Raw genomic sequence first — 23692 nt, forward strand, 5'->3', positions numbered from 1 at the left:
CAGAGCAGGCAGACAGGCGCACGAAGGGCCCCGTCTCCCCTGACGGCCGCCTCCCTGGGGCCAGGGGCCGTCCCTCCCGGCTTGGCCAGGGACAAGGCCCGGGCATGTGTGCGCGGGCGGGTTTTCAAAGGGGCCTTTTGGTTTCACTGAGTCAATAACAACATTGAAAATAAAGGATTTTCAAAGAAAATTTCCTAATCAGTAGATGAGACCATGTCGCTGAACAGAATCTTCTCAAATGAAGAAAAAAAGGTAAAATAGAAGCATTTGATTTTTTTCACTTTAAAATAATTTGCATAGTAAAGATTTAAAAGAAGTGATGTGACTGTTACTGAAAATCCCTTTTTTAAGAATCTCAAAGACCTGAATGAGAGATCTATCTTAAAAAACAGTAGCACTTGAATTCTCAAGGAGTAAACATCTCCGGGCCGGCCGCAGGGTAATGGCTTAAGCAGCACTGGCTTCGCCTGAAGGCTCATCACGCGCCCTCCCGCCCGGCACCCACAGGCCAGGCGCGGCCACCAGGCCCAGGGCAGCTCGCCCTCCCCACCTCCCTCTCCCCCCCTCGCCCACCTCCACCTCCCAGAAGCCAAGCCGGGTTCCGATCCGCCTCTGCTTCACAGGCGAGCACAGTGCAAGTTCACAGACAGACGACTCCACTCCGGCTCAGGAGATTGTACGAAAAGAAAGGCATTTTAGCACGACTCCCTCCTTATACGAGCTTGCTAAAATATCAAGCTGAAAGGCATGAACTGGCCTGCAAGATTCCAGAATCTTCTTCCTAACTATTCCCCACCCAGGTCCCTGTCACGGCGGCCCTCCCACGAGCCACACGGGCCTGCAGGAGCTGTGCGTCCTGCAGCCCAACACCGCGAGGCGAAGGCACTGACCACAGCCCGTCTCCACAGAGAAGCAGCCTCCAGCCCAGCTCCTCCCTGGCTCAGCCCATTGGCACAAGACACGGGAAACAACAAAATTCCAGCCCAAACACTCAGAACTGAGAACGCTTGGTTAGTAAACAGACAGGCGGAGGCTCAGACACTTAGGTATGTTGCTCTCCCTAAAAGGCACCCGGTTCTGGAACTAGGGGAGCTCCTCAGGTAAGTTCAAAGCAGACGGAGCCTACCGGCAGAGCCCTACCTGCTAAGCCCTGGACCAGGCATGGCCCTAAGAGACTTCAGGATTAGGGCAGAACCAGCAACGATAAGCAGACAGCGTGTAACACTGTGAGGGTTACTGGCGCACAGAGGAGCGATGGGGACCGTCCCCGTGAGGTTTCAGTCACAGGCGGCTGCGGGGAGCCTGCTTATCCAGCGCGAGGGAGACAGACGCATCCGCAGGGGTGCCAGGCCCAGCTGCTCGCAGGCGCCACAGGCAGCCCGTGCAGGGCCGGGCCCGGGAGCAGGCGGAGATCTGTCCAAGGAGCCGAGGCGTCGGCCTGTGGCGAGCAGCCGGGCTTCCAGGCACCTTCTCACGTCCACGTGCCCTTGTTAAGAAACACAGGGCATTTCACCGAAGAGAAGAGAAACGCTAACGTATGCAAGAATTTACTAGTGTGGCGGGCAGCTGGACAAAACTCCAACACCACCCTGGACGGCCAGACGGCATCTTCTTCACTGGCGGCCGGACCTCGCGTGGCCTGGGCTCGGCCTCTGGTCCCTTTCGGGGCGACTGCGGGGGCACCTGTCAAATCAAGCCAACCATCTGGTCGATCTGGCGCATGTAGACGCTCTTCAGGGGCAGCGAGTACCTCCTCTCGTCGGGGATGCGGTTGCACTAGGAGGGAAGCACAGGGCACCATGAGTGCAGCTGGCGGCCTCGGGAAACAGGCTGACGGCCACCCGTTCTGGGTAAACTCGGATGCCCAGACCTCCTGACCAGGGGTCTCTGGTCAGCACGGCTGGCACCTGGGACATCCCCCACCCCCCGCCTCCCAGGTGTGACAACACAACTGTCTCCACACTGTCAGAGGCCCTGCGTGGAGCAAAGCACCAGCGTGAAAGACCACGTGAAAGATCATTTAACCTCGTCACCGGGCTGGCGACACACCGGGCAGCCGGGGCTCAGACGCCAGACCAGGGCAGGCCAGGACCCGACACTGTGTCCAGAGCTACGGCCAGCGCGTCGGCAGCCTGAAGACGACGTGGCCTCTCTGAGCTTATGGTGCTTCTCGCCTCCGGCTCAGACCCGGCGCTCCAGAGAGCCGCTTGCTTGCTTTTTCATTTTTTAAGTAAAGGCATTTTTTTCCCCCCTCAACGGAGATGCAAGACTGAGAACCTGGATGTCATCTCGGGAGACCCAAGTACATCCACTATGTGCTCCCCACAAGTGGCTGCCCCACAGGACCGGGACTGACAAGGCCTGACGAGGCTAAGGCCCAGCCCGGGGAGCAGAGAGCCTCTGCCCAGGCGCCCCGGCCGGAGCACTCACGTTGGAGCTGGAGTTGATGACGCCCAGCTCGTGGGGCCGGGGCCGGGGCCTGGGCGCGGAGTTCCCGGGCCGGGCCTGGCCTTCCTCTTCTGAGAAGAGCTCCTTCCAGGGCGACTCCCGCAGGTGCGCGTCCACAGCCACGATGTGGCCCTCGGTGGTGAACAGGTACCTGCTCCCGGCCTTGTGCACTGGGTTCTCCTCATCGAACAGCTGCGGAGGCGGAGCGAGAAGAGACACGGTGTGCTGCCGCTGACCGGCGCCCGGGGCCAATCAGAGTGCTTGGCGCTCCGGTGCTCCAGGGGCAGGTGTGAAAAGGGCAACCCCCCCTCCTGACTGCCAGGCAGAGCCACCTGTTCTGGGTAAACTCGGATGCCCAGGCCTCCCACCCCAGCACCCACCTCCCCGCCGCCCAGCCTAGAGGGGCAGGAGTCCCGCTAAGACCCAAGTCAGTGAGCAAGCAGGGCCCTGGGCTGGGGCTCTGGAACAGCCCCCCACAATCAGGCTCCCTGCGGTGGCGGCTCCTGTTCTCTCCGCCCAGGGCACCAGGCCCAGCCCGGAGCCGGATGTCCAAGTCACAGCATGGCCAGGCTGAGCACACGGGGCGCCCGGGAAACCCTGCACCAACGGTGGGCAGGCGGGGTGGGGGGGAGCATCCAGAAAGAACACGCCTGGGGCGGGACTGGGGGAGGGGGCAGGGTGTGTCATGTGAACGGATCCCTGGCATTTGGAACCAGGGAGTCTGGCCCTGCCCTGGCCTGCCCTGCCTGGCGTGGCTGCCCACGCACGTGCACACAGCGAACAGCAAGCACGGGGTACCCCAAGCTTGCTTTCCCAGACCCGAGTTCTTTCCTGAGAGCACCCTGACTCCACTATTGCCCGCAGGACACCGCTGCTCTGCCCGGCCTGCTCAGGTTGCCGGGCCACGGCCTGGCCACTGGGACCAGCAGGGAGGGGTAAGGAGGGGCCCGGGTCCGAGCAGGCACCCACATGGCGGGGCCCCAGCTGCAACGTCTGGAAGGCTCAGACCCGCACTTTCACAGCCTGCAGCACACACACCCGAGCAGCAGTCAGAACAGCAGCTCCAGGGGCCACTTGTCCACGCCCAGCCTCCAGGGGCCACCCTGCCTGGCGGCCGGGCACGACAGGACCGGGAGCTTTTGGGAGCATCCCTGTGTGCGGCCCACAAGTACGCGCGTGGCAGACATCCCTTAGGCCGTCGGCCAAGCTAGTACAAAGCACACTGGGCAGGAGTTAGGAGGGCTGCTCAGCTCCACCACTGGCCGCCTGACCCTCCCTGCAGGCCGAGCTCCTGTGGGGAAGAGCAAGGCCCTTCCAGGATGGAGCTGCTCACCTCCCGCCACGTGGGAGGGGTGCTCTGGGGACTGGCCAGGCCGTGAGGTCAGTCGGGACCGCCCAGCCAGAGGGGACAGGGGCCCCCTCCAGAGCACTGTCCCTACCGGACACCACTGCGCCCCTCGACCTGCCCAGCCACGCGCTGCCGACACCCACCCCGTGCCGTGTCCAGATCCAGGGACCGGAGGGCCCACGGAAAGGGCTCGCGACAGCTAAGGAGCAGCCACACGCTCCAGGCAGGACCACGCCACCCACGCCCGCCTGTGCACACGCACCAGGTACAGGTATTTACAGGTCTCGCTGAGAAAGAAGCTCTCCATCCGGTCCTCTTTGGACTTGTCCACAACGTGGTGCAGCGTGGCGTACCCACACCTGCAAGACAACCTCCGTGAGGCGCCGCCCTCCCGCCCACGCCTCCCCCTCAGAAGCAGGTGCGCCGGCCCAGGCCCCAGCCCAGATACCAGGAGCCACAGGGGCGGCTCCTTGAAGTCACAGGGTGCTGCTTGAAGTCAGCCCCAGGGGCTGAACCCAGGTTCGGGGCAGAGAAGGGAGGCAAGGCGGGGTGGAGGGCGTATGCCAAAAGCGTAACCAGGCACCATGACAACGACCAGCAGCAAATTGAGGGCTGCATTAAACGTTCAGCCCCTGTATTTGTAAAGCTGATGTATCACCTGGATAGTCTAAACAGTATTTTATACAAAATGCTTGCTAAAAATTGAGGTCACAAAATAAGGTCACAAAATTGAAAGGGATTTTAAATCTACACATCTACCCACGTTCTACACAGACGCATAAGGAAGGGCCCTCGATGTGTGCGCCCGCGGGCGCCTGGGGAGGCCGGCGTTAACGCCCGTCTGCCCGGTGCGCTCCCCAGACGTCCTGAGCGCCCACGTCCTGTGCTGAGCTAGGGGGAACAGTTACTTAAAAATAATGTGCGCGCTCCGCTGGAAGCTTGCAGAACAAAAGGCCAAAAGTCAAAGTGATCCCCAATTTAAAGGACAGTCTCTACTATAAAGTAAACAACTCCCCTACAAAATCAGCATGAATGACCTGTTCGATAAATTAAAATGCCAAGCAGTATTTTCCCAGAACTCAAAATTAACTGAAAGTGGCCAGTAGAAAAAGGAACTTAGAGAACTGACTTGACTTTCGTGTACTTCTCCAGACTCTGCAGGATATCCATCCCTACGTGGAGGTAGAAGGGGTTCTTGGTGGCCTAAAGAGAGCAGGAGAAAACGTGATCCAGCGGGACTGCGTGCCTCAAGGTCCCCAGCAGGTTGCGGCCGGCGCAGGCATGGGCCCAGCTCACGCCATCTGGGAGGCCTCGAGACTCAGGGGCCCAGGGACCCCACAGCGGGTGCCGAAGCAGCCTCCGTCCTGACGTGACAGGGCAGAATCAGCCTGCTCCAGGGCAGAGCAACAGCCCCTTGATGCCCCGATGGCGTCCTGGCCTCCCGGACAGCACCGGGTCTGGGGACACATCTAGAAACCAAGCAAGGTGCAGGCGCCAGCACCGGGCTCGGCCCACACTGCACCTGCTGGGCTGTGAGGGACCCGGACAAGGGAGGGCTCTCCGCTCTCCTCTCCCGACCCTGAGAACTCAGACCTCCTGGCTGACTCTTTTGTTCCTGCTCCAATACGGTTTCTTTAGTAAAAAATTTCTCTGGGGAGCTGAGACTCTGACCCACCGGGAGGTTACAAGTGGGGTCATCACCGATTCTCGCCTAGTGTGGCAGGAAAGCAGCCACGTGACTCGGCCATGCCCGGGCCAGGCTGTGAGGCTGACCCCTCACTCTAAGGAGACAGAGCGAGCCGGAGGCTGAGGATGGCAGGACAGGGAGGCAGCGAGAGACACAGAGACCCCGAGTGCCAGGAGGAGCTCAGCCAGCGGCAGCCCTCCCTCACCGAGAGCTTGGGGCCACGAGCCCCCCCTACTTAGGGAGAGCACTATGGCGGCCTCGCGTCCCCTTTCCAGCCAGAAGCAAAGCACAAGGATTCAGGACAAAAGGCCGGCACCCGCCTGAGCCACGGAGCCCCGACCCCGGGCTCCCCCAGCGCGTCTCGCAGCGTCCGCAGGGTGCTGACGGGCTGCAGGTGGCGTGAGGCCGGTGTCCCTGACACGACGGGTCGGCTGCCAGGGGCGGATGTGGACTCTGGGGGGATGTCTGCCTTCACCGCAAGGAGGAGACTCCCGAGGGGGGCACCGCGCTGGCACTGAGACTAACACCCTCGGGGAAGGAGTGCAGTAGGTGCTGCTTACACACGAAGCACAACTGGCAAGTGGATGAATCCCAAATAATTTCCTTTACAAGCAAGAAAAGCAAGTTTTTGTCTGTATACTTACCGCACGGACCAGGAATACGGACCCCACCGCATGTGGGTTCTTTGGTTAAATAAACATGGAAACACTGAGCACCCAACCTCCCTCTTGACCGTCAAGGGCACAAGAACGCACAGAGCGCTGGTGCAGCTCGGGCCCCTACCCGCAGCAGCCTGTCTGTCTACAGGCCCACCTGGCCCAGGGCCCAAGGGCCCCCTACCTGGTAGAGGAGGTAGGTGGACTCCACCAGCTCGGGCCGCAGCGGGTAGAAGGGCACCTCAGGCGCCTGCAGCTGCCAGTTGTATCTCTCAGGGAGGGCCCCGTAGCGCTTCCAGATGGCATAATAAAAGGCGTGGAGGCAGATGGCGTCTTCCACATCTCCTATCAGAACCTCAGGGGACACGGGCACATGTAAGCCACGGCACCCCGAAGAGCCCGAAGGGCAGGACAGTGCCCTTGGCCCTGGCTCTCCCACCCCGCCCCCGCACAATGCCCTCCCCCGGGCCGCGCGGCCCTGGGCATCAGGGCAGGACAGGAGGGTCGGCACCACGGGCAGGCAGCTGGGCCCCAGGGCAGCCTCCCTGGCACCTGGCCTGCCTCTGCGGCTTCCCCTGCTTCTCAGGCCCGGTCAGCGCTCACCCTCGTCGCCCAAGCAGAGTCATCGGGACATGCTGGGCTATGAACCCCCCAAATCCACAGACCCAGAGGCCCGGGGCATCGGGCGAGAACGGGTCGGGTGAGGGAAGTACCTGCAGTCCCGGGAAGAAGGCCTGCAGGGAATCGATCCAGGTGTTCATCAGCTGCCCGCTGAACATGTTCACGTTGACGTACAGCGGGGGGTCCCCATCCCCCTCGTTGCAGGCTTCCCGGCTACGGCCAAGCAGAGCGCGCAGGGCAGGGGCTCAGGGACTGCCGGGCGGGCGAGGGTCAGCGCGCTCTCTCCCGACTCGCCCTTCAGCCTCGGCGGGCAGACCACCTCCGCCTGTCCGCACGGAGCACGCGCCACAGCAGGAACTCGGGCTGGAGCGCAGCCCGGCCCGCCACGGGCAGGCAGGAGCCTGCTGATTTCTGGGGAGACCCTCCGCGGGCCTGGGAGCACACGGGTGCACGGTGCTCAGGGCTACTCCTCGACTCGCTTGGGCCTCCAAAGAACAAAAATGACAACTCAGGCCACAGCCCCTGCCTGAACACAGCGCCTGTGCCGGGGCTCCCATGGCAGGACGGAAGTGGGCCCAGGAAATGCCTGGTCTGCAGGACACTAGCAGCTGTCCCTGCACAGGCCCTAACCCGACAAAGAAAGGCCTGGGGAGAGCGGAGACATCAGGAGAAGCCACCTAGCTTCAAACAGCCCCTCTCGGCCGCCACACAGGACGAGCGACGGCGCAGCAGCCAACAGCGCTGCCTAAACAAGCATGGCGGGGAGACCGTGCTCACTGTCCTTCTACCGTCCGCAATCAAAGGCCCAAAATACTCAGCAATGACCCTGCACTGGGCTCCATCTGCACGCGCAGCCACAGTGGAAACACACCCGCGGAGCCAGTCCCCAGCAGGACCCACCCACCCCCCGCACTCGACGGCAACCCGGACAGATGGTGGCCCGGTCACTGCAGACCCGGCCGCGAAAACACGTGGCTTCCATGGTGGCCCCCATTTGTCTCAGGCCACCCGGAGGGGAGCTGCCCACAGAGGCCGGCCGGGCCGGTTCCCGACCCTCAGGGCAGCGAGAGGACGCCGTGGAGGCCCTAAGTCCAGGGTGACCGTGAGTAGCAGCAGCCCCTCCCCACCCCTGCCCCCTGCGACTGACAACCAGGAGAGTGGGAAGGTGAGGGCAGAAACTAGCAGACGCCGTGAGTGAAGAAACACAAGAAGGGTCCGGAAGGCCGTCTAATCACCGCCAGGCCGCAGGGGAGCCGGTTCGGGGACTCACCCCCTTCTCAGGTGGCTCTGGATGCTCTGATACGCGGCACTGAACATCTCCAGGTCCTCCTTCTCTCCGAAGAGAATGTACGACTTCAGGAGGTACTCGTAGAAGGAATCCAGGCCCGCGCCCAGGCCGCTCTGCCTCCCGACCCAGTGGCCCGTCTGGATGTTCACGACATTGCCTGCAAAAGCCACCACACACGTCAGCACCTGGGGACGTTCGGCTGTCGCCCGCCGCAGCACTGCCCCCACGGGCAGCGGGGAGGTGCCAGGCCCTGGAGGGCCATCAGCGGGCAGCAGCAGGGGCAACCATGGGGCCTTTCTTAATACAGGTGCTGCGCCTGGCACACACTTGCGGACACTTAAGAGACAAGAAAAATCAGTCTGGGCCTCCCGGGTGGCGCAAGCGGTTAAGCACCACACTGTGAAGCAATCCACAGCCTCTGCAGCACGAGTTTGATCCCCGGCCGGCCAGGGAGCAACCACAAGGTGCAGCAGACCTCTCCTGCCTCGCCCACTGCTCCCCTCATCAGTGTCTTCAGTCCGTCTGCCTGTTCTGCTCCCCGCTCTGTCTCTGGTAGATCCTCTCACTCTCCCGTGCATCTGGCCTGCACCCCAGTTCTTGTATAAATAAAAAAATCTTTGGAAAAAAAAAAATTGTCTTTAAAAAAAAAAAGTTTTTGGAAAAGAAAGTATCATGTTGTTCATAGAAAAACTGTCCATAAAAGGGAACTATAAACGAGAAGTAACGCCAGAGTGGTCTCTGGGCAGCGCTGAGATGGCTACTGTGAGGTCGGGCCGAGCTCTGGCAGGCCTGGAGGGGCGTCCCAGGGTGACAGGGAACGCTGGCTCGAGCCACACACGACGGTCGTGCAGGCCGGGTTGAGGAGCCGCGGCCGCACCTGGTGATGGGCGGGGGACACATTTATTTCCACTACGATTAAATACCACAAACTTGTGAATAAACTTAAGCAGGATAAGGAAAACCGCTAATGAAAAGGGCAGCTTTACCGCAGCGACCCGGGTAAACAGCCAGTATGTGAGCCCAGAGCAGAGAGGGCCCCCCTCGGGGGAAGACAGCTGCACCGGGTGAGACCCAAGCCCGGAGTGGGAGCCATGAAGAACCCGCAGGTGAGTGGTTAGTGCGGGTGCAGGCGACTCACTACACCTTTCCTGCTGCTGTGATTTCAGGCACACCCTGAGCCCTGACCCCAAAGCAGGTCCAGTCCAAGCTGGCGGCCACTAGGCCACGCCTCAGTCATTTTCAAAGCAGAAAACCAGCCTCTCATAACCCTAAGCTCCTGGACTTCAGGCCTTGCATGGAGTAACTTCACCTGCCGCAGGGCAGCTCTTTTTCCAGCATTTCCTTTAACAGTGACTCTCCGAGCAACACACCAAGGGGCTGAATCGGAAGATTCTTCTCCTCCCAGCAAACCTGAAGGCTCACTCTAAGCAAACATCACGTGAAGAAACAGCCAAAGGCAGGGCCGGGCCGACCCTTCCGAGTCCTCAGTTCCCAGATTTGACAGCACCACAAAGAGGAAGGGCAGGGACAGGATCCGGCACACGGTGACGGAGAAGGTTGCCACCTACCTAACAGCCCCGTCTCGTTGCTCCGGAGCTCCCAGAGGGCTTTCACCGCGCGTCTGGCCACCCACTCAAATGTGGAGTCCCCCAGCAGGCGGCTCAGGATCCCAAATTCCACCAGCAGGGAGCCGGCACCCGCCGTGCAGGTCTCGTTGTTGCCGTCCGGAGGAACGCCCGTCTTGAGATTCACCTGGCACAGAGGACACGGGGCGCAAGGTGGATGTCACAGCCCTGCAGGCAGCTGGCAGGGCACAGGCTGCAGCTCTTCGGGGCCCAGCACGCTGCAATGAGCCAGCTCGCAGGCCACATGACACCCAAGACAGCGCAGGAGCCGGTGTAAGGCTCATCGAGCCAGTATGCATGCCTGAGCCTCATGGGGCTCAAGGGAGCGAACCTTAGGGAAATCGCAGTCCCGGCCATGCTTCCAGCGGCCCTTGGTCACACTGCACAGCCGTGGGGTGAGAGACCAAGCAGGCCGTGCTGCTCGTGACTTTGGAGCAGGCCTCTTGCACTCACGCCTGCTCAGCAGCCTCAGCGCTCCCCGACCGGGGAGGGAGGCGCCGGGCACCCAAGGCAGCCTGTGCCTTTCCCGCGGCCCTGGGCACTGCGATCCCCCAGCGGGGTCCGCAAGGGTTGCCTCCATTCCCCGGGAGTTCTGGGCTCAAAAACCAGCTGCCGTAAAGACGGAATCTCTCCAGATCTTGTGTTTAAGCCAGAAGCCAGCATGCAGGTGTGCGCAGGCTTATCTGAAGGATCCGCCTGAAGGACCTGAGCCTTCAGAACCTCCACGCGCTTCGCACCTCGCCCGAGGGTCTTCAGGAAATGGACCCAGGTCAGACGGGCTTTGCAGCAGGGATCATGAGCCCCACATGCAAAAGGACCTAAGAAAACTGAGCACGGGGAACAAAGTTCCCGTAGGGAAGGATGAAGTCAGATATGTGACTGCCCAGCACACAGTAGGTACTCAATAAACACTGAATGAGGCAGAAAACATTTCCCTCGCATTTAGGACCAAATTCTGGCAAGAACACGGCTTGGTTTTCCTCTTCCACCTTGGTCCCAGTCTCCCCCCAGTAAATATACTTAGGGAGGGTGGTGGCTCCGAGACCCCGTCTTGGAGGCCTACCCGCCCGAGGATAGGGGCCCCCGCTCCTGTGGCCTACCCACCCGAGGATATGGGATCCCCGTCTTGGTGTTCTCGAAGGCAGGCAGCAGCCTCACGGCCAGGTCATGGGCCATGTGCAACAGCTCGTTGTCGTAGCCCTTGATGGTCATGTCGCCAAAGGGCTGTGTGGAGTCGGTTATGATCCTGTGGGCAGAAAGAAGGCTCCCCAGTACCCTGTGCGAGAGAACACAGAGGGTGAGAGCCTGTCGGTGCAAATGCACAGGCGCAGCTGAGAGGACAGAGCAGCCTCGCATGCCTTCTGGACTCAGTTGCCCGGTTCAGAGGACCCTCTAGGCTGACGCGCAGCGCGCTCAGTCTCAAGACAAACACCACCTTTTAATCTTAGTAAATCATTCTTGATTTTTCTCACTTGGAGAAAAAACTTGGAATACAAGAAGCAGAAAAGAGCAAGACAATAAACACCAGAACTTTTGTGGTGGGGGCCACCGAGCAACTGACAAAACTCTCCCATTCTGGGTGAGAAGTCTGGAGGGTGTTGGGGGGAGGCCCTGCCCAGGGCAGGAGCCACCCTCCTAGCTCCACCTGCCCTGAAGGGTGGCGGGACTGTGGGCATTTTCCAGAATAAGTGTTTACACACAAAACTGGGTATGGACTGGGGGGGGCGGGGGGGGGGCGTGTGAGACAGGCAGGAGGAGGAAATGCGCCCAGAAGGGAGCGGAGCCCGCTGGGGGCGAGACGGGAACTGTCATTTCCTCCAGAAACCAGCAGGGGCTTCCTGGGGACGCGACAGCAGGAAAGGAAGCTGAAAGGAAGCTGACGCTGACTGGAGAAAGGGAGGCCGTGGAGATCTGCAGGAGGGGGCGCCGACCTCACCCCAACATTAAAGCAGAAGTGTTCAAGATGTCATTACTTTGAACGTCATTTCTTTCATTTTTATAACTCCAAACAGGAAGGTGAGCCGGCCCCCGCACCCGCCTGGCCCCGGTCCTCTCTGCGTGCGCACATGCACACGCACATGCACACGCACACGCACACACACACACTAGCGCGCCGCATCCACGGAAGTGCCAGTTTACCTTATCGTGGCCTCAAAGACCTGGACGGTGGAGTCTTTGTCAAATGAAACAGTGTCGATCACTAACTTGACTGCTTTCTGGAACTCGGATGAATTTCCCATTATCTTTAAAAAGAGGAACAGAGACCATCAGCGCGGCTGGAAATGACATGGGCTATGCGCAGCGGGGGCGGCCCGGAGGGCAGAGAGCCCAGCGCTCTCAGAGCACGTTCCAGCCGGCACCGTGTCTTCCTGCTCAGGGCTCCGGGCTCCACGCAGGACTGCAGGTGAGGTCTCACAGGCCCTCCCTCGGCACACGCCCCCAAGTCGCCTCGTCCCACTTAACATGCCAGGCCTGACCATTTCTAAAATTCCTGAGATGAGGGGCCTCCCTGGTGGCGCAAGGAGTTAAGATGCAACCTATGAAGCTGTCCGCAGCCTCCGCAGCACGAGTTCAATCCCCCGGCCGGCCCGGGAGCAACCCACATGGTGCAGCAGGCCTCTCCTGTCTCCCCGCTGCTCCCCTCAACAGTGTTTCAGTCTGCCTGTTCTGTTCCCCGCTCTATCTCTGGTGAGTCCTCTCATCCCCCCACACCTCTAGCCTACACCACAGTTCTTGTATGCATAAATAAACAAATCTTTCAAAAAAAAAAAAATTCCTGAGATGAGGAGATGAGTAAAAATAAAGCTGAAAACTGAAGAAAGAGAAATGTGACTTTCCCTCTGCTCCTCAACTAAACGCACAGCTTGGGTGTCCAGTTCCCAGGAGAGCAAGACATCTGGCCAACGGACGAGTCTCGTCTCGGGGGGCCTAGCGCCCCTGCAAACCTCAGGCTGTCCTTGTGGAAAGGGTGCAGCACTACGATTCTCCTCCCAAGCTACTCTCCCTCCAGGAAACACAAAGAAGCACACCCAATTTTATAGGCTAACCCGACCTGAAACGCTTTCCTTCTGCCGAAAAGTCGTGACACCACCACAAGACGGACATGAGAACAAGGGCAAGCGTCACGTTACTCGGCCTCCACGCTGCCTGCTTGTGTCCCTAGCACGCCTGGCCGCGCCCCCTCGCCGCTGCTCCCTGCACGTGCCATGAGCCCAGGCGTCGCTCCCCAGCCCCCCCATCCTCTGAGCGGCTGTGCGGGGGTGGCAGGTCCCCCGGGGCCCCACGGCACAGCTGCTCAAGCCCGCTCACAGGAGGAAAGGAAACCTCAACAGAAGCGGCAGCTGGAAAGGGACGCTGACGTGCTCACACGTGACCGGCGCGTGTGCTAGGAGGGCCACCCCAAGCCTGCTTCCTGCAGATGGTCACCGACAACAACGCGCAGAGCAGCTGCCGGCACTGGCTGCGCTGAGACCGGGAGGCTGCGAAGCGACATCCAGCTGCAGCGCCGGTCTCTGGCAGAAGGTCGGGCAGCGAGGCAGGGCCGGGCCTCACTAGAGCCGGGCGGGCAGAGCTAAACAGGCTTCTTCCTGAGGGGCTTCTCAGAGCCTGTGAAATGCTGCCGCGCTGTGCAGCTCTCTGGCGGGGACCGAGGCCCTGAGTGTGTCACATTCACTTGGAAACAGAACCCTTAGCTCGGGGACTCCATCCTGGGAGGGACCAGCTGAGCACGAATCCACTCTGAGGCCACAGACTTGCACTCCTTCCCACCAGCGCCAGAGGCCACTGGGTGAGGGTGTGGAGAGGAGGTCTCCACGCTCAGAGCGGGGCGGGGCGGGGCGGCAGAGCACGCGGGCTGCAGAGGCCACTGACGGAGCCCGGAGCCACTCGCATGGGCCTGGGCCGAGCCTCTCCTCGGTGCCTGGCGGCTGGGAGGCTGCACGACCCGTCTGGGCACATTCTGCTGGGCCACGAGGTGTGGGAGGGGTGCAGGCGAGGGGGTGATGGGGCACAGCAGCAATGTCTTCAGGAGATACTGGGACAAGAAACTGCTTGGCAATAGAATGAAATCCCGGATGTCCTACCAGACCGACCCCCAGCAGGACACGCACTCAAGTGCCCCTCCAGGCCTAACGACTATACTCCAAGCAGAGAGGGCAGAGGGGTGCAAACCTAGCACTCCTGACAGCTCTGGCTCTTCCTGGGCAGGCAGGAGACAAGAGCGGATGATAAAATGCAGGATCTGCGCGTGCGGCAGTGAGTCTGCTGGGCTGAAGGAGAGCAAAGGCGTTCTAAAAGCCCCTTTCCTCAGAGGTCAGCCCCTCAGGAGCCGAGTCCTACAGGGGCGGCAGGACACGCCTGGGACACAGCGTCCGCGCAGCTGTCTGTGCAGAGGTCTCCCATCCCCGGAGGCGAGAAGGAAATCTCGGGTGAGGAGCCATGGGCAGCAGCAGTCTGGCAGCCCCCACAAATCCCAGCAAGCAAAGGAGAGGCATCTCTGTGCAGGGGCCTGCGAGCAGCCAGACCAGGGCTCAGACGTGGGTGCACTCAGGGCCTGCCAGCCGGGCCCTGCTCCTGCACATACAACTCTTAACCGCAGTGACTGTGGACGCCCATGGAATTCTCTCTGCATTCTGTGAGGGAATAAAAAGTGGGAAACTGGAAGAAAAGTGGGTTCCCTAGGGGGCCTCCCTGGTGGTGCAGGGGTTAAGTCTCAGCACTGTGAAGCTGTCCACAGCCCCTGCAGCACGTTCCATCCCCGCCAGGAGGCTACCCACACGGCGCAGCAGACCTCTCCTGTCTCCCCCTGCTCCCCGCAGCGGTGGGTTTCGTCAGTCTGCCTGTTCTGCTCCCCCCTCTGTCTCTGGTGAATCCCCTCACCCCCGCAATTCTGGACTACACCCCAGTTCTTGTATGCATAAATAAATAAATCTTTAACAAAAAAAGAGAAAAGTGAGTTCCCTAAAAACAATTACATTTCCTGCATTTTTTTAAAGGGAATCTCGTCTCTCCTCATATAATCTTCAATGCTTTTCTGAATAAACAACAGCCCTCAGGGCAATGACTACACTGCTCCAGGTTTCCCAGGACCCAGCCCTGGGGCAGGAGGGCAACCCCTCCAGAGCGCTGATCGCAGCGAACCCAGAACAGCAGAGTGGGGCTGAGCACTCACCGCCAGAGTGTCCAGCGCGTCCACGAGGGTCAGCGAGTAGTTCCCTAGGACGTCGTTGATGTTCAGGTTTGAACTGAAAAAGAAACGAGATGCAAGTTAAATAAAAGCACTTTATTAGAGAAAGCAGCCGCAGAAACGGAACACCCATCGGCGGCACAGGCGGGGGGCTGCGCGGGGGGGGACGGGATGGCAGGGCTGCTCCCCAGGTCACGTCCTGAGGGTCCCAGCGGGTGGAGGCAGGGGCGTGGGAGGCGGAGGCAGCCAACCGTCCTCTGCCCTGCTGAGACTCCATCCCCACAAGCCATCACTCCGTCCAGCTTCAAAACTCGGGTCTGGCGCCGCTGGGAAGAAGGCTGCACACAAGCCCTGCCGCTCCCTCACGGAGCAATGCCCCCGGGGCGCACAGCGGTCGCAGCTTCTGCATCACTCCGGGCCTGGTGGGATGTCACTGGCCTTCCTGGCACCCCTGCTCAAGCTCCTCCTTCACCCCAAGGAGGGTTCAAAAGTGGACCCTGCACCGGAGCGGCCTTCCCCCCAACGGGAGCGAGGAGGCAGGCCCGCCCCTGCCCCAGCCCAGCGAGTCCCGTTCCCCTCTGAAGCCCCCTCCAGCCCGCGACGGGGCGAAGCCAGTGGACGGGGTCAGAGGACGCCGGGAGAGGAAGAGCAGCCCAGCCCAGGCAGGGACTGCAAGGCCGCGCCGAGCCCCGGTGCTCACTCACCCGCCCTCCCGCAGGCCAGGAGGAGCCTCGGAGACAGTGAAGGAAGGACCGACAGCCGCAGAGATCACGTTTAATGTTCACGAGGGAAAAGGCCCCTCTCACTTTCCCGAAGGCCCTGACGCTGCCGTCAACCCTGGCCGCGCTGCAGCCCCGGGGCTCTGGCAGGTGCCAACCTCCCCCAGGCGAGGCCCCAAGGCTGGTCCTGCCCCCTCAAGACCCCGCAGGGGCCCCGGCCAGGCTGTGCTGTGCCATGGCGCCATGGACAGAGAAGCCTCCTGGCCCTCTCCAAGCAGGGCAGGCCCTGCCAGAGGCCCTCCGCAAACGGACACTGTGGGCTCCCATGGGCACCCCAAGGGGCTGGAAGGGAAAGGGGCAGAGAGCGGGGAAGGGCCACGCCCACTGGGGGCCCCACACTCACACTCGTTCTGCCAACTCGACGCTTCTGCCCGGCCCACGTGGTGCGATCCCAGGCCTGTGCTGAGAAGCCTGGCTCATGGGAACGTTCAGCGCAGAGCCTCCCAGCCGGAAGGTGCTGGAAGGCAGGGCCCCAGGGCCCCGCCGTCTCCCGAGTCACACCGACCTGCGCCCACTGGCCCTCCAGCCGCCCAGGCCCCGGCTGGAGGGCCGCCCTGGCTGCTGTGCTTCTCCTGCTAGGTTCCGAGCAGAAGGGCCCGGTCCAGCGCGTCTCCCAACCAGGGCTGCCCCGCGGCCGCCGACAGCAAGCGCCTGCAGGAGCCACACGCTGAACGCGGACTTGCAGGACCCAAGCCGGTGCCTCCGCGCCTCTCCCCCAGACGAGCCACCCCAGGACAGGCGCTGCGGCCCCACCACACGGTGCCACGCCCCTTTCACCAGGGGCCGAAACAGAACCGGGAGCGGGGGAGGGGAAGGAAGGAAGACACAGGCTCCGGAAAACCCGGCAGGCCCCCCACAGACCCCACAGACCCTCCCGCCGCCTGGCCAGGCGGACTGCGGCTCCGTCCCGGCATCCAGTCGGCCCGCGTTCCTGCACGCCTCTCCTCAGTGGCTGCCCCGTGCCCCCACGGTGACCGTCCCCGCCTCCAGCCACCCAGCACGGAGAAGCGGGCAACCGCGGCGCCTACGGGTCAATCTGGTCACGAAGCTCACAACCCGCGAGCAAGGCCCCCCTGACCGCCCGCGCCCGCCCAGAGCCGGCGGCCCACAGTCCCGATGCAGGGGCTGAAGGCTGGGGAGGGGGCCAGTCGGCAGGGGCCAGGCTGGGGATGCAGAAGACGCGATTTTCCAACAGTCACAAGTGTGACCCGCAGCCCCGGGGCCTGGGGGTAGGGGCAGAGCAGGCGCGGGCCGGGGCCGGGCTCGTGTGGCCTGTTCGCCGAGGCCTGTTTCTGTTTCAGCGGCCGAGTCCCGGGCTGACCGTCGCCACCGCCCGCGAGACGGGCAAGGGTAACCCCCCGCACTCGGAGACACACTGGACGCTGCCACCCGGGCCGGGGAGGTACCGGGCTGGCGGCGGGAGGCCTGTGGCTGACGGAAGGCTTGCTGCTTCTCCAGTGTTCAGGTTCCACGCACTTCACGTTAACACCCGCCTCCTCGGGGCCGGCAGGCGGGCAGGTCAGCCTCGCGGGATCGCCCCAGAAACAGGAAAGGGTGCCCAGAGCACAAGGCCCTCCCCAGAGACATGGCCAGGCAGCCTGACCTCAGGGTCCCCACACGGTTACTGTACAAGCAACCCCCGAGCCGCCCCCAGAGACCTCATCCTGGCGGGAAGGCCCCGGCGCTCCGGAGGGTCCCCGGGGTGCCGCAGGAGAAGCCCTGCATCAGCTCTGCCCAGCTGCAGCCACAGGCGCGTCTGCTCCCAAACCCTTTCCTCGCGAGCAGCGGCTCTGCCCACCTGCGGCCCTGCCCACCTGCGGCCCTGCCCACCTGCGGCCCTGCCCACCTGCGGCCGCGCGGGCCTCCTGGCTTCCCCGCCCCCTTTCCTAAGAGACCCTCCCTTTACAATGTCAAAAAAATAAATAAAAAGGCATAAAAGCACCCCAACACCATCCCCGCCCATCCCCGCCCACCGCCACCCAGGCCAGGGGGCCCAGGCCGGCTGCCTGCCTCACCCCAGGGGAGAGCTCCCGGAGGGGGGAAGGGGGTGCTGGGGCCCCTCTGGGCCCGCGCAGGGGGGCGAGGGCGCCCGGGCCAGCACAGGGGCTGCGCCAGGTGCGAGCCGAGGGCGCTGGGGGCAGGAAGGGGCCGGGCCTGCTGGCCGGCAGGATTTTAGGCTTTTTTCCCTTCAGATTTCAACATTTTTCTCCCCAAACAACCCCGACGGGCAGCAGGGCGCGGGTGTAAAGTCCAGGCGCCGAGCAGGACGGCGCGCAGCCTCCCCGGGGCCCGAGGCTGTCAGAAGCCGGCCGAGACCCCGGAGACCCCCGGAGACCCCCGGAGACCCCCGGAGACGGCCACCCGGGGCGGCCCGCGGGGCCCTCCCTCCCTGGGGACCGGCTGTCAAACCGCTGCCCGGCCGGGCCCTGGCGGCCGCGCGGGGCTCCCTCCCCGGCCCAGGCGCCAAGGCCGAGCACCCCGGGGTGCGGGTGGAGCGGGTCCGGGGCGGGGCGAGAAGGGGCCGTCCCCCCCCACACCCCGCCCGCCGTCCTGCGGTCAGGCCGGCCCCTCGCACTCCAGCCCGGGCGGCCTTAGTCCGGGGTCGCGGGGAGCTGGGGCCTGGGGTCCGGGGTCGCGGGGCGGGGCTTGGGGTCCCGGGTCAGAGGAGTCCCAGGGTCCAGGGTAGCGGGGGGATGGGGTCCGGGGTCCCGGGGGGCTGGGGCCTGGGGTCCGGGGTCGCGGGGCGGGGCTTGGGGTCCGGGGTCAGAGGAGTCCCAGGGTCCAGGGTAGCGGGGGGATGGGGTCCGGGGTAGCGGGGGGATGGGGTCCGGGGTCCCGGGGGGCTGGGGCCTGGGGTCCGGTGTCCCAGGGCGGGACCTGGGGTCCGGGGTCGCGGGGGGCTGGGGTCCGGGGTCCCGGGGCGGGGCCTGGGGTCCGGGGTCCCGGGGCGGGGCCTGGGGTCCGGGGTCGCGGGGGGCTGGGGTCCGGGGTCGCGGGGCGGGGCCTGGGGCCCGGGGTCCGGGGTCGCGAGGCGGGGCCTGGGGCCCGGGGTCCGGGGTCGCGGGGCGGGGCCTGGGGCCTGGGGTCCGGGGCCTGGGGCCTGGGGTCCGGGGTCGCGGGGTCGCGGGGGGGCTGGGGTCCGGGGTCGCGGGGCGGGGCTTGGGGTCCGGGGTCAGAGGAGTCCCAGGGTCCGGGGTCCCGGGGGGCTGGGGCCTGGGGTCCGGTGTCCCAGGGCGGGGCCTGGGGCCCGGGGTCGCGGGGGGCTGGGGTCCGGGGTCGCGGGGCGGGGCCTGGGGCCTGGGGCCCGGGGTCCGGGGTCGCGGGGTCCCGGGGTCCGGGGTCGCGGGGCGGGGCCCGGGGTCCGGGGTCCCGGGGTCGGGGGTCCGGGGTCGGGGTCCCGGGGCGCGCACTCACGGGTCCCCGCGGTCCGGGCCGCGGCCGCGGCAGTGGATGGGGTTGAGCTCGTCCTGCGGGAAGGCGTGCGCCATGTAGCTGTCGTAGCCGAAGGCGAACATGCCCCGCGCCCGGTCGCGCATCCGCGCGCGCAGCTGCGGCGGGAAGGCCCGGCTGTAGCGCCGCTCGTACTCGTCGCGGGCGCGGCCGCCCAGCACGGCGCCCCAGGGCCGCGGCCCGCACGCGCCCGCGCCGCGCCGGCCCGCGCCGCGCCCCGCCGGCCGCAGCCACGCCGGCCCCGCCGGCCCCGCGGGCGGCCCCGGGCCCTCGCCCGGGCCCGCGGCGGAACGGGGGCGCGGGGCGCCGCGGCCGGGCGGGAAGCGCGCGCGCGGGCCGGGGCCGGGCGCCAGCGCGCAGGCCAGCCAGAGCGCCGCGTGCAGGCCGAGGCGCAGCAGCAGCAGCGCCAGCACGAGCGCCCGCCAGCGCATGGCCGCGCGCCGCGCCGCGCATCCTCCCCGCGCCGCGCGCGGCCCCTTTAAGGGGCGCCGTGACGCACCCGGAACCGGCCCGCGCCCCCCCGCCCCGCCCCGCCCCGCCCCGGCCCGGCCCGGCCCGGCCCGGCCGGCCGGCGGCCCGGCCCCGCGCCCGCCCGGCCGCGGGGATTGGCCCGGCCCGGCCCGGCCTCGCGGGGCGCCGCCCGGCCTCCCGCCCGCGCCATAGGCCGCGCCGCAGCCCCGCCCGCAGGCCCCGCCCCGGAGTCGGCGGGCCCCGCCCCCAAACGCCTCAGGCCGCGCCGCATCCCCGCCCCGCACGGCCCCTCCCCGCAGGCCCCGCCCCCTACGCCTCTCACCGCCCCCCGACGCCTCAGGCCCGCCCCCGAGCCGGCGGGCCCGCCCCCAGACGCCCAGCACCGTCCAGGGGCCCCGCCCCGCGCCGTCCAGGACCCCGCCCCGCGCCGTCCAGGGCCCCGCCCCGCGCCGTCCAGGGCCCCGCCCCGCGCCGTCCAGGGCCCCGCCCCGCGCCGTCCAGGGCCCCGCCCCGCGCCGTCCAGGGGCCCCGCTGGCGTGGCGGGCGCTGGCCGGTCGGGCGCGGGGCGCGAACTTGCGGCCAATGGCGGCGCGGCACGGGGCAGAGCGCGCCCAGGCCGCGCCCGCAGGGGAGGCGGCGCTGAGGGGCGGGGCGGGGCGGGGTCCCCCGAGGGTCGCGGGCGGGCGGGTGGCCCCCGCCGGGTCTCTCGCGCCGCCCCGTCCCCCGCCCGGCCTGAGGCGCGCGGCCGAGCGGGGCCCGAGGAGGCGGGCGCCGGCCGGAGCCGCCCTCCGAGCCGCGGGGCGCGGGCCCTGCTCCGCCGGCGCGGCGGGGGCGGGGCGGGGCGGGGCGGCCGGGCCTGGGGGCCGCGGGGCTCGGACACCGCCCGGGGGAGCTGCGGCCCCGCCCGCGCCCCGCCCGGCCGCCGGAAGACGCGCGCGGAGCCCGCCCGCCGGCCGCGCCGTCTGCGGCCCGGGACCCTTCGGGCCCCCGCGGACCCCGCGAGCCCGGGGGCGTTCACAGGCGGGAGACCCCTGCCCGGCCCCCGCGCCGGCCCCCCGCCCCGAGCCGCCTGGGCCTCGGCGCCCCGCAGGGCGCAGCCCGGGGCGGGGCCGCTGCAGGTGTCTCGTCTCCGGTTAAGGTGACCCAGAGGGAGGAAACTGCTGGGCGCTCGCCCTTCCGCCCGGACGGGCCCCCTCGCCGGGAGCAGCGGCGGGGAGACGCAGACCGCCCCCCATTCCATGAGGAAACCCCGAACTTACAGATGAGCTCGAGGATGCTGCGTGCTGGCGCCGGCTTCCCCGCAGCCCCTCCCCGAGCGCCACGCGCTGACGGAAAAGAAAGCCAGATGCACTTTGTTTGATTTTTAAGATTGATTTATTTATGCACACAAGAGCTGGGGCGCAGGCCGGCGGTGTGGGGGCGAGAGGACTCACCAGAGACAGAGTGGGGAGCAGAACAGGCCGTCCACTGAGACCCACTGCCGAGGGGAGCAGCGGGGAGCTGATAGGGGTCTGCTGCACCGTGTGGGTAGCTCCCTGGCGGGCTGGGACCCGAACTCGCGCTGCGGTGTCTGCGCACGGCTGGGGAGGGCTGTCTTCAACCCCTGCACCGCCAGGGCGGCGCCTAAATGCACTAGGTAGTAAAAATGGCTTGGGGGTTGGGGGAGTCACCAGCTCAGAACCTAGACTGGGCAGTGAGATTGCCAGGCCTGTCCCAGTGGCAGCTCTGCCCTCTGAGTGACCTTGGAAGGTGCTGTTCTGAGGCTGTTTCCTCCTCTGTACAGGCCGGGCGCTGAGCGCAGGGCTCAGCAGGCTCCTGGCAGCGCATGCAGTGGACGGACAGCCACTCCGGGCGTGAGCCCACAGTGTTACTCTTAACCCCTCCTTTTGAAGCATCGAGTCCAGCATCGAGTCCAGGTCCCAGGAACATACACACCCAAGTTGCACAGCTGGGTGAGTTAAAAAACTAAGCCCCTCCTGTTTCCAGGGCTCTAGCATAGAGAAAAGATCGAAGACAGACAAGTGTAAAACAGGAGGAGGGCAGAAATGCAGTCTAAGCTCAACTAAAAAGCTGGGACTTCTCAAGTCCAACGCGTGTGCGAAGGGCTGACGCTGAAGCTACTCCATCCTAACTCCATCAAGGTCCTGGATCTCTGCGATGGGGGGTCACATCCCACAAGGTCATGCAGATCCCATTTGCCTCAGGCTTCGATGGCCGGCTCGTAGCCTTTGTAGACAGCCGTCCCTGGAAACAGGCCCACACCAGTTTTCCGAACCAGTCTTGCGAAGGTGGGTGGTGAATCACCCTAAGCAGCAAAGCCACAAAAGTCTGACCTCAAAGGATCCTCCTTTGAGAGGCTGCTCAGGGCGAGCTGTTAAATAGCAGGGTTGAGATAGCCGGCGAGGAGAGATTTCCTCCTCTAAGAAGTTAGGAATTGTTATCCAAAGCCGGATTCTTAAAGATCGAGTCATGTATGAAGCCTTGTGAAACTCATTCCTGTTTCTGAAGCAAGACACGCTTGCTGCATAAAGGGACTAGAAACTCAAGCGAAAAAATTCTATACCCTCCAGGGCCTCTGCAGTGGCTCAGGGGGTTGAACACAGTGCTGTGAAGCTGTCCACAGCCTCTGCAGCACGGGTTCGATTCCCGGCCAGCCAGGGAGATGCCCACATGGTGAGGCAGACCTGTCCTGCTTCACCCCCTGCTCCCCTCAGCAGTGTATTTCAGTGGATCTGCCTGTTCTGCTCCCCACCTGTCTCTGGTGAATCCTCTCACCCTCCCGCACCTCTGGCCTAGACCCCAGCTCTTGTATAAATAAATAAATCTTTAAAAAAAAAAATCCCTTCCAGAAGAAAGGTGGTCCTGTTTCATGAGCTTGGTAAGAAAAGCTAAATTTCACACTTGGTTTAAAACTGAATAGTAGGGCCTCCCCGGTGGCACAGCGGTTGAGCGCTGGGTTGCAAAGCTGCCCGCAGCCTCTGCGATGCTGGTTCGATCCCCGGCTGCTCCCCGGCCACCGCGAGGGTCCCACATGGCGCACAGACCTCTCCTGCCACCCGCTGCTCCCCTCAGCAGTGTAATTCGGTCCCTCTGCCTGCTCTGCTCCCCGCTCTGGCTCTGGTGAATCCTCTCACCCTCCCGTGCTTCTGACTGTACCCAGTGCTTGTATAAACAAAACAAACAAACAAACAAACAAATAAATAAATAAAACATGCCTCTATTAAAAAAAAAAAAAACACTGAATAGTACACATTATCATCCCCATCTGTTTGACAGGTGGAAATCCAAAAGTTATCCACATACCACATACACTGAGTTGGCATGACACGGGGGACAGAAGCAGGGAAGGGCTGTCACGTGTCCACACTGACGGACGCAGCCTGGGTTGCTGCACAGGCACATGGCGGGGCTGCGTAGACAGGCCACAGGTGATAAACCACCCGGGTGTTGACCAACGCGTGTAAACTGAGAAGAACCCACACACCATGGCTGAGGAGGAACTCTGCTTCTTGCTAGAAAGATGCACCAGTAAGTGGAGAAACCAGTTCAGTTTTGAAAGCCTTGTTTAAATCAGTTGGCTAGTTTTTTCTGAGTGTGATCTTCAAAGCATATTTATTTCTATTTACTTTGCAGTTTGCATTCTAAAAAACACTAGAATGATGAATAAAAATTAACACAAAGTTTCCCCCTCCTCTGGTGGTGAAGGGACAGCTACTCAGATGCAGTCGTGGGATCAGGATTTCATGGCTTTAAGTATTTTCAATTTTTTTTTAAAGATTTATTTATTTATTTATACAAGCTCTGGGTACAGTCAGAAGCGCGAGAGGGTGAGAGAATTCACCAGAGCCAGAGTGGGGAGCAGAGCAGGCAGAAGGACCGAAGTCCACTGCTGAGGGGAGCAGCGGGCGGCAGGAGAGGTCTGCGCGCCATGTGGGACCCTCGCCGGTGGCCGGGGAGCAGCCGGGGATCAAACCGGCGCTGCAGAGGCTGTGGGCAGCTTCCCAGCCCAGCGCTCAACCGCTGCGCCACCAGGGGAGGCCCTATTTTCAATTTTTGATTCATGGACCTACCTACCTACTAAAAAGTCAACTTACTCAAAATAAAGGAACTTAGGAAAAAAGCAGTGCGTGTCCT

The 23692-nt window shown here is 63.8% G+C and overlaps 1 protein-coding gene across 1 annotated transcript; it reads right to left on the minus strand.

Moving 5' to 3' along the window:
• Positions 1–1686: 1686 nt before the first annotated feature.
• On the minus strand, positions 1687–19518 carry EDEM1 (ER degradation enhancing alpha-mannosidase like protein 1; the record flags this gene model as incomplete). Its single annotated transcript, XM_084246896.1, has 12 exons — positions 1687–1776; positions 2431–2640; positions 4059–4155; positions 4926–4999; positions 6324–6494; positions 6853–6973; positions 8031–8205; positions 9617–9800; positions 10778–10949; positions 11813–11916; positions 14844–14916; positions 19052–19518. 12 exons carry the CDS (start codon positions 19516–19518, stop codon positions 1687–1689), a joined length of 1938 nt encoding a protein of 645 aa, XP_084103022.1.
• Positions 19519–23692: the final 4174 nt, after the last annotated feature.

Source organism: Talpa europaea, assembly GCF_964194135.1.
Source record: "Talpa europaea genome assembly, chromosome: 11".
Classification (NCBI taxonomy): domain Eukaryota; kingdom Metazoa; phylum Chordata; class Mammalia; order Eulipotyphla; family Talpidae; genus Talpa; species Talpa europaea.